Source organism: Psittacula echo (genome assembly GCF_963264785.1).
Source record: "Psittacula echo genome assembly, chromosome: 2".
Classification (NCBI taxonomy): Eukaryota; Metazoa; Chordata; class Aves; order Psittaciformes; family Psittacidae; genus Psittacula; species Psittacula echo.
Window position 1 is genome coordinate 111,883,723 of NC_137737.1, and position 10,340 is coordinate 111,894,062.

Sequence of the window (10,340 nt, forward strand, 5' to 3'; positions counted from 1 at the left end):
GACCAAGGCTTTGTCTTACCAAGGCTAAACTGAATCCACTTTACAGTAGTAATCAGTTGAGGTGTGCATCATTGAACATTCACTAGACTAAAACACAAGATCTCTCCTATGCCTGTGAAGCAGAACACATACACACCTCCCGACTTATATTTTAGCAAGCTGGTAACTTCCACAACCAACTCAACTATGTCATAACCCAGCTATAGAAAATAAGTATTTAGCAGATACTGAAAACCCCACAGTACCTTGAACACAAGTTTATCTCCACCCAGCCCAGCTTCCAGGAGACATGAAGCAGAAGTCCACCCACTAATGTCTGCCACCTGAAACAAAAACAAAACAGCACCTCTGAATTATTTGCCTTTTTTTATCCACATAGAGGATGACCTTAGAATCCACAGAATTTCCCACAGCACACCACGACTCCAGTTATTTGTTGTTTCTCTAGGCTGCCAGGGATGTCAAAATTCCCCTTTGAATCTTCCTTTTTTGTGGGCCTTCATTTCCTCCAAATTTTATAATACTCAGTCACTTCCACTTCCTGTTTCAAATGTTTTGTAAATTTACCACAATTACCTTAGTCATGTTACTGAATTTATCATCTCTTCCCACACAAGGTTTACAATCATAATAGTGATGTTAGAGCCATGATCTTGATCTGAAGATGTAAGTATGACAAGAGATGACTATCTTTTAGACATAAACTCTTATTGTTACAACAAATAAACATGATTTCAGACTTCAAAGACTTGCTTCAGCTGAAGTAATAAGCCTCAAGGATGACATGTATAATCCTAGTAGTTTCAAACATTAGCTCTATGACTTCACATGGTCTTAGATTACAAAATCCCTCCAACTCAGCCTGCTTTACCTCCACGGACACATCTTGTGTAGCAAGTACCAAGTCAAGTGTCATCAACAGTAACATCACTATGCTGCATGAGCCTCTAATTCAGAACCTCTAGAGAAAACTTTATAGCCAGAAAACCTTGCATGTAAACCACAGTACTGAGGTGTTATCATTGGGAAGGTATAAAACAATTACATATATTCTACATTGACTTATCTACATAATGATTTATCCTACCATAAAGGTGTTCCTTAGTCTATTATGGAAATATTTGAGGCCTCAGAAATGCTTGCAGATAACGTAAAACGACTGGTGATGCATACCGATTATTTTTTTAAAATCTTTAAGTTATTAGCTTGCTTCTTCCTTGAGCCAGTGGTTTTCAGAGAGGTATTTCATGCTTCTTGGGTAAAAATCCTTCAACATCTAGCATAGTTCAGACACAGATACTGTATTGCAGTATTAAATCACAACAATATTTGTGATAGGTGTAGAAGTGGGTTTATTTATTATCCCCATTCATTGCAATGTATTTAAGCAATTATTCAAACTCTCACACATATGCAAATAAACAAACATTCACTCTATGTCGTATTACATACAGTTGGACAGTGTCAGAGAAGAGCGAGCTCATTGTCCACATGGGTATGATGAATATTCAATGCTAGTATCACAGCTCACTTCACCTTTTTAGATGAGGAGCATATGAGAGCTTAAAAGCCAAGTATCTTTGATGTTTGCTGCAGGCTTGACTATGCTCTAAACCAAGCCAGTGATGAATTCCCATCAACTCTACTGTGAAGGATTTCCTCTTGTCTCAGGTTTTAAGGACAGAAGTTGAAGTTCCAGATGCTTAGCACTATGCAATACACTCTTAGATCACACAGAGAACAAAAACAATGGCAATGAACAGTAGCAGCATGAACTGAGAAAAACATTCTTTTCCTCCTTTGTTCATCTGTCATAGCTCTAAATGAAAGTGCAGCTGAGACAATTATTAAGGAAAGATCACTTTAAAAAGCCAGAATTCATGGAAAAATACTAAGATGCCGAGAAGCATTTCCAAATAACAGAAAAAGGAAGCAACTGTGGCAACACAGATGCCATAAAGAAGTTGCCTGCCACTGAAGTATGCTTTTTTGCTGTTGATTTACAACGTGTAATTTACACACATTACTCAAAACCCTCTCCCCATATGATAAAAGCCTTGTCCTAGAGACAGTCTCTGTAGGGGTGTGTCAAAGCATTCATTGACACACAGCTCTATATTTAATAGAGCTGAATACACTCAAAGAAAATGGAGATTCCTCAGGCAATTATTCCTAGAGGTGATTGCAGTCCTGATGCTGCAAGTCAGACAAAAATATAAGCCACGTTAAGCATCAGTAAAGGAATTAAAGATATCCAGTGTCTGCAGATTTTTACCATTATCTCAAAAGAACAAATGGGGGAAGTCTTAAATCTGAGAGGCCAGACTTTCAGTAAATGTCTCTCAAAGTACATCCAGCACTGATGGATACATAGCAAACTGTTACATTTCTCACTACAGTCATTAAGATATGACAGCAACTTGTAATGAAGAGTTACAAAGGCTAAACGTGAAAATAAGCAACATGGTATGTGTATGCCTAAATACGGGTTTAAAGCTGGTTTTCATTAACATAGCAAACTGCACATTATCCATGAGTGTCATCTCCAAAGAAGACAGGCAGTACTATAATTGCGACTTTTCTACTCTGAAGCATAAGATTTTCAGAAAAACAGGAAACGAGAAAGTCTATCTTAATTATATCACCATTGTGGTGTTTAAGAACTAACCAGGACACATTAACGAATGCTTTATTAAGGCTTCATGAAGTATGTTCTCTAGACAGCAAAAGCCAGTAATGACAAGAGGTAATAAAGTTAGCTTCAGCATGGAACAGCAAGATATTTACTGATTAAAGTAATTTTCCAAACAACTGTATTCTTAAAACGATACTTACCCTTGAAAAAGGGTAGGGTAGGTAAATTGCAGGACAGACAGGACATACTGGAAAACAAATACCAAATTAATGGACATCAAACACCTCCAGCTTATAACATCAATGATCACAAGAGCAACAAAACAAACAGTTTTTACTAAAATAAAAAGACAAAACAAAAAATCAGTAATTTCTCTTCCAATGCCAGAACTGCTGGATGCTGCCCCAGTCACTGTGGAAGGCAGCAGACACCAAAGATCATGGGGTATAGAGTAGACACACTGAACGACAGAGAGAAGACTACCTTCTGAAATTCTCTTTCTGAGCACACTCCATGCATCACATTGAATGGGAAAACGATTAACAGGCACAAAAAGACACAAGCAGTTTTCAACTAAAATCATATCGTACCACAGGGGCAACCTTTGGCAGAGTCAATCTTAATATATTTGTCTCCTTCTGATTAATTTCTCTTACAGACCTGACACTCTGTTCACACACTATTTTGTGTAAAATATTAAGCAGCCCAAAAAGCCCTTTGGAGATGTAATATATGGGAGGAAAGAAGCAAAGCCTCTCTGTCATTGTTTTAACATGCTTTGTCAGGGTCTGTGCATATGGGTACCAGCATGTTTTCCCACTACATATGTATATATGCAAATATAAGGCAGAAATACATATGCCTTTCAATATGTGTATCAGGATCTAACAACTTCTCATAATGAAGTATATAAATACTATTTCTGCAAAGGAGAAGAAGACTGAAGCTTCTTCAGAGGAAAGGAAGAGTACCTGCCATCCCTTCCAGGATCCAGCAGAAGCTGTCAACAGTGAAAGGAGAAGCTGAAAGCTTTCAACAGAGAAGAAACTGTGCTGAGCACCTTGCAAGATCCAGCTTTTAGGTGTGGGGAGTGTCACTAAAAAGCTGGCATCAGTATACAGACGTAACGGTTGCTGATTCACGACAGATCTTATTATACATACATTTGGCAGAACTGCCACCTGGGTTTTAAATCAGGACAATATATCTGTGCATGTTCATACTCGTTCTTGTGTTTACAAACCACCTGCAACAACTGAACGGTCTACATTCTGGCTATTTTTAACTTTATTACAGTAAAACCTCCATTCAGGTTTGAAAATGGAGGCCCTTTGTGAAAGTCTTTCCAATTTCCTCTCAACTGTAGTTAAACCTTTTCCAATGTACAACACAATCTGGCAGCTTTTCCAGCCTCTCTCTGTCCAACTAATTACTGCTCCTAGCAGTCTGTCAAATCAAGTGTGCTACCTCTCCCTAGAAACTTCGCTTCATGTCTGGACTTCAGCCTACCTCTGAGTGTCCTTAATGGCAAGCATAACTTGGTACAGAAAGCAGTGGCCAATGCTCATGTAAGATCTTATTTTCACCACTGAAATACTACTGTTTTCTAACTCTCCCTCAGAAAATCCATACCCTGATTGCTTCAAAAACATCTTTTCTTTCAAAAATCCGCACCAGAAACACAGACACACTCTCTGGAGTGGTTATTACTATATCTCTTCCTCCCAGAGTGAAAAAACTACTTCACTCTATGGCTATGTTTAAACCATGCAACTTTATTCACAATGTGGCCATCTTCAGCCTACTTCTCCTACTTAGACATTTCAGCAATACCAGTGAGCAATTAAGTTGCACAGTGGAAAACAAGATTTCTTATCCTTAATCTGCAGGCTAATTAAACTGTAAAAGCCTGTGGAAGTTAACATTTGTTTCACTGCTGCTACAACAATTTGCGTATTTCACATTTTTCCCTTGTATACTTTTATTGTTAATAGATCTCTTGGGGAATGGCTGTGCTTTCAGTAGCTGCAGTAACTATCCAGCCTCACCAGCGCTTTCAAAGCAGAGTAATTTCAGGCTCTATAGCTAACATTTAATTCGTTTGAATAATATATTACCCCCTTTTCTCCCCTAAACATGCCACTTCTCAACTTGGAGCGCACACTGGGGTGCGCCTTTGGTCTGAGGTGCCAGGGGGGTAGCTCTCCTCCGCCGGCTTTCCCTGAGCAGGGCAGGGCAAGAAGAGAACACAATCCCTCCTCCTCCTCCTCCTCCTCCTCCTTCCGTGTCCCAGCACTGACCTCAGACGCAACCCCCTACTACCGCTACAGCGGAGAGACTGCCCAGCGACCCGCATCCCCTCCTCCTCGATCTGCCCTGGTCCCTCCGATGCTGGGGAAGAAGGGGGCAGCTCCCCGCCCTCCCTCACCTTGTTGGTGAAGCAGGACGCCAGGTAGAAGAGGCAGAAGGCGAGGCCACCCGCCGGCCTCTTCAGATACATCTGTCACCTCCCGCCCCGCCGCGAACGCCCCGGTAAGCAGGCCCGGCTGGCGGCGGCCATCGCAGCGACACGTAGCACCAACGGGAATCGGGACCCCCTCGGCCGGCACCGCCTCCTTAAAGGGCCGGTGCTGCCTCCTCGCAGAGGCCCCGCGGGGAAGGGCTTGGGGTACTGGGCATGGAAAGGTGGACATGACCCGGCAGTGTGCGCTCGCAGCCCAGAAACCAACCGTGTGCTGGGCTGCATCAAAAGGAGCGTGACCAGCAGGTCAAAGGAGGTGATTCTCCCCATCTACTCCACCCACATGAGACCCCACCTGCAGTACTGCATCCACCTCTGGGATCCCCAACACAAGACGGATGTGGAGCAGGGCCAAGAAGACGATCAGAGGGCCGGAGCACCTTTGCTGTGAAGACTGGCTGAGAGAATTGGGCTTATTCGGCCTGGAGAGAGAAGGCTCCAAATGACACTTCAGAGCAGCTTCCAGTACCTAAAAGAGGGGCTACAGGAAATCTGGAGAAGGACTTCTTAAAAGGTCATGTAGGGACAGGACAAGGAGGAATGGCTTTAAACTGAAAAGGGGGAGATTTAGAGTAGATGTAAGGAAGAAATTCTTCTCAGTGAGGGTGGTGAGACACTGGCACAGGTTGTCCAGAGAAGTTGTGGCTGCCCCATCCCTGGCAGTGTTCAAAGCCAGGCTGGACAGGGCTTTGAGCAACCTGGTCAAGTGCGAGGTGTCTCTGCCCGTGGCAGTGGGTTGGAACTACGTGAGTTTTAAGGTCCCTTCCAACCCAAACCATTTTGTGATTCAGCAGTGATGAGTAAGTAATAAATATCCCAGGGAAGTTGAGAAGCAGTGAAAGACGTGCCCTACCTAGGCACAGTTACTGGGTGTTCTTTTATTATGGCCTAGGTAAGCCTTGTTCTTCCCAGATCTGGTATTAGCCAGACCCTATCTCTGCTGTTCTCACCTTGGCTTTGCTCAGGTAATGAAAAGCACAGGGCTCTCTCTGTACACATACACCCTATTTTTAGAGGACAGAGCAAAGCAGCATGAACAAGGAGCTGAACAATGCCTAAACTGGGGAGTGAGAGGGGCCCTAACTAGTAGACCAGAGGCCAAATCCAGCCCATAAAGTGAGCCTGTCTATCCTGCTACATTTAGCCTCAAAAGGAAGTCAGTAGAGCATTGACAGCTCAGTGGTCTCCACTGTGCCAAAACAAATTCCAAGTGTTTTGGTCCATCACAGAATTAAAAAAACCATACAATAACTGAGGTTGGAAAAGACCCTTAACACTACCAACATCAACAGTTAACCTAGCACTGCCAAGTCCACCACTGAACCATGTCCCTGAGAGCCACACTTGCATGTCTTTTAAACACCTCCAGAGGTGGTGACTCCACCATTTCCCTAGGCACACTATTTCAATGCTTGACAACCCTTTCTGTGAATAAATTTTTCTTAATATCCACTCTAAACTTCCCCATGCACAGACACAATCCCATATGTACTGGAAGGAGGTGGCCCAAAACAGACATCAGACTTCCAGTGCTGAGAAGTCTGGTCCATTGAGGCCTACAGAGATCAGTGGCACTGATGTGCTACTGTAATGGACAAAGATGGTGTGGTGGGTGATACAGCATTCCCATTTGCAGAGCATGTGTTTATGTAAGCATGTCAAAAGTGTATTTTGCAAACAACGGAATACTTTGCATTGTGCCAAACATTCAGCCTGTACAGCTTTAAAAAAGAATAAGAAAACTTTACAGGTATCTACAAAGTAAGCATGTGATATAAATACTTTTGACTTTTTATTTTAGTGACATGTCATTTTAATAGAAAATATTACAGTGATTTCTCTCTTTGTGCTTCTTCCAGCATTTCTTGTTAAAATTGTGAGACTTGGGCAAAGATGATGGATCTTCCTACAGAAAACTGCAGAGGCAGGTTTGCATTCTTGTAAGCCACTTATAGTAAGAGATTATGAATGAAGATATAAATTTCTGCCAGTATTGTTAATCATGACTAATTTGAATTACATATTAAGTAATTGCTATACAGCTTTGGAATTATTTTGAGTAATATGAATTGAAGTTTCTGCTCTATCTAGATTTTTAACTATTTTCATTAGCAGATGAATTACTAGGTGAATGTGTGGCAAATTTCTTTGTTTACTTGTCATTTTACAGAATATTTCTTCTTAGAATCGTAGAATAGTTAGGGCTGGAAAGGACCTTAAGATCATCAAGTTCCAACCCCCCTGCCATGGGCAGGGACACCTCCCACTAAACCATGTCACCCAAGGCTCTGTCCAACCTGGCCTTGAACACTGCCAGGGATGGAGCATTCACAACTTCCCTGGGCAACCCATTCCAGTGCCTCACCACCCTCACAGTAAAAATCTTCTTCCCTATATCCAATCTAAACTTCCCCTGTTTAAGTTTTAACCCGTTACTTCTTGTCCTATCAGTACAGTCCCTAATGAATAGTCCCTCCCCAGCATCCTTATAGGCCCCCTTCAGATACTGGAAAGCTTCTTAGGAGGTCTCCACGCAGCCTTCTCTTCTCCAGGCTGAACAGCCCCAACTTTCTCAGCCTGTCTTCATTGGGAGGTGCTCCAGTCCCCTGATCATCCTCGTGGCCCTCCTCTGGACTTGTTCCAACAGTTCCATGTCCTTTTTCTGTTGAGGACACCAGAACTGCACACAATCCTCCAAGTGAGGTCTCACGAGAGCAGAGTAGAGGGGCAGGATCACCTCCTTCGACCTGCTGGTCACGCTCCTCTTGATGCAGCCCAGGATACGGTTGGCTTTCTGGGCTGCGAGCGCACACTGAAGCCGGCTCATGTTCATTTTCTCATCGACCAACACCCCCAAGTCCTTCTCCGCATGGCTGCTCTGAATCTCTTCTCTGCCCAACCTGTGCCTGGGATTGCTCCAACCCAGGTGTAGGACCTTGCACTTGGCACGGTTAAACTTCATCAGGCTGGCATCAGCCCACCTCACAAGCGTGTCAAGGTCCCTCTGGATGGCATTCCTTCTCTCCAGCATATCAACCGAACCACACAGCTTGGTGTCATCGGCAAACTTGCTAGAGCGCACTCAATCCCATATATAATTCTTCATACAATTCAGTTCAAAGCCTGATCTGTTCATATAAGAAGTCATGGGATCAAAGCCTAATCAGGTAATATTTAGAAACTAATATAGAAACTACATTTCTGAAAATTGAAAACTGAATAAAAATATATAGGAATATTAAATCATTGTGAAAGTCTTTTTGAATCAAACCCACCAGATTAAACAGTGTTTCCTTAATCACTGCTTGTACAGCTGTGCTAGAGAAATTATGTTTTCAGGGCAGCAGAACATTGCTTTGACATTCTGCCCATTTATAAAACTGATAAATTTAGCCAAAGAAGATTGAAGGGAGCATGGCAGCAATCTTCAGACCCCAAAAGGCAGCTGCAAAGGGAAACAATCCTTTTCCTCCAGGGCTAGGGGCAGAGAGGAGAGGAAGCACCCTGGTACACCATCACCAGACAAAGCCATGGTAATGCTTTGTAGCACACACCTGTGTTGTGCCTGCAAGTTGTGTGTTACCTCTTCCAGGCAGTCTGGCACTTTGCTGGGGACTTTCTGCAGTAATTAACACTGGAACAGTTTGTTCTGGAAGATCATGTCTTAATATCATTGCATGTTGGTAAAGACAAACAAGATGAACTTTGGCCAACAAAGCTGATTATTGTATGCCTGAGTGTCGATGAGAGTGGCTTTTCCTGGGCTTGGAGTATGGCCTTTGCTAGATGTGTAGTAGGGAACTTCCTTTGAGAAGGCTGGGCGATACTGCAGGGCCTGTGCAACCTCTTAACACCTCTCCTGCTCCTGCAGCCAGGCAGCTTTGCCAGGCTGGTCTGCTGGTTATCAACAGCAGCTGTGATGGCACATTTGTCTATGTTTGGAGGTACCTCTAATAGCTGGTGGTGAGCCAGAACCGAGGAGATTTCTATGCATTGCTTCCTTCCTGTTGGGGAACATCCTCAAGCAGATGTAAAATGGTTACTGTATCATAGCAAAACACCATCCAGTTGCCCCTGTCCTGGAAATAGAATCATAGAACCATAGATTGGTTTGGGTTGGAAGGGACCTTAAAGATCATCTCATGCCAACCCCCCTGCCACAGGCAGGGACACCTTCCACTAAACCAGGTTGCTGCAAGCCTGGTCCAACCTGGCCTTAAGCACTGCCAGGGATGGGGCAGCAACAGCTTCTCTGGACAACCTGAGCCAGCGTCTCACCACCCTCACAGTGAAGAATTTCTTCCCAATATCTAATCTAAATCTACCCTCTTTCAGTTTAAAGCCATTCCTCCTTGTCCTATCACCACATGCCCTTGTAAAAAGTCCCTCTCCGTATTTCTTGTATCCCCCCTTCAAGCACTGGAAGCAGCTCTAAGGTCTCCCTGGAACCTTCTCCAGCCTGAACGAGCCCATCTGTCTCTGCCTGTCTTCATAGGAGAGATGCTCCAGCACTCTGATCTTCGTGGCCTCCTCTGGACTTGCTCCAACAGGTCCACATCCCTCCTGTGTTTGTGGCCCCTAAACTGAACGCAGTACTGCAGGTGGGGTCTCACAAGAGCCAAGGGGCAGAATCACCTCCCTTGACCTACTAGTCATGCTCTTTCTGATGCAGCCCAGCACATGGTTGGCTTTCTGGGCTGCCAGCACAGATAGCTGGCTTGCATTGAGTTTATCATCAACCAACATCAAGCCCTTCTCCTCAGGGCTGCTGTCAACCCATTCTCCACTCAGCCTGTGTTTGTGCTTGGCATTGCCCCAACCCAGGTGCAGGACCTTGCACTTGGCACTTAGGGCAGTTCAGTCACAGTACTATTTTACAGTAAGTATAACACTGAGGTGTAACAGGTGTCAGATCACACAAGAAGTTATTTAATTTTGTATTTACAGTGCGCTGTGGAATCAGAACCAAATTAATTTATTCACTTATGGCTGGTTTTGTTGGGTTGTTTTTTTTTTCCCCCTTGTTTACTTCTCAGGTAAACACGAACGTCACGCTCTAACTTGGCGCTGTGTGCCCTGCCGTCAGCACCGCCCCGCGGGCAACTCCCGTTGCCCTCGCACTCCGCGCCATGTCCCCGCTCCAAGGTGCTAGACCTCCCCGCCTTTCCTCCCGCCGCCGGCACC

General features: G+C 44.0%; 1 protein-coding gene across 1 annotated transcript in view; it reads right to left on the reverse strand.

Moving 5' to 3' along the window:
• Positions 1–5,135, reverse strand: part of TMEM241 (transmembrane protein 241) — a gene marked incomplete at both ends in the record, with an annotated part of 56,961 nt that extends 51,826 nt beyond the window's left edge. The window contains 3 exons of the mRNA XM_080611214.1: positions 246–323; positions 2,836–2,882; positions 5,064–5,135. Of these exons, the coding sequence (XP_080467340.1) occupies positions 246–323; positions 2,836–2,882; positions 5,064–5,135 (197 nt within the window). The remainder of the gene's footprint in view (positions 1–245; positions 324–2,835; positions 2,883–5,063) is intronic.
• Between the last annotated feature and the right edge of the window lie 5,205 nt (positions 5,136–10,340).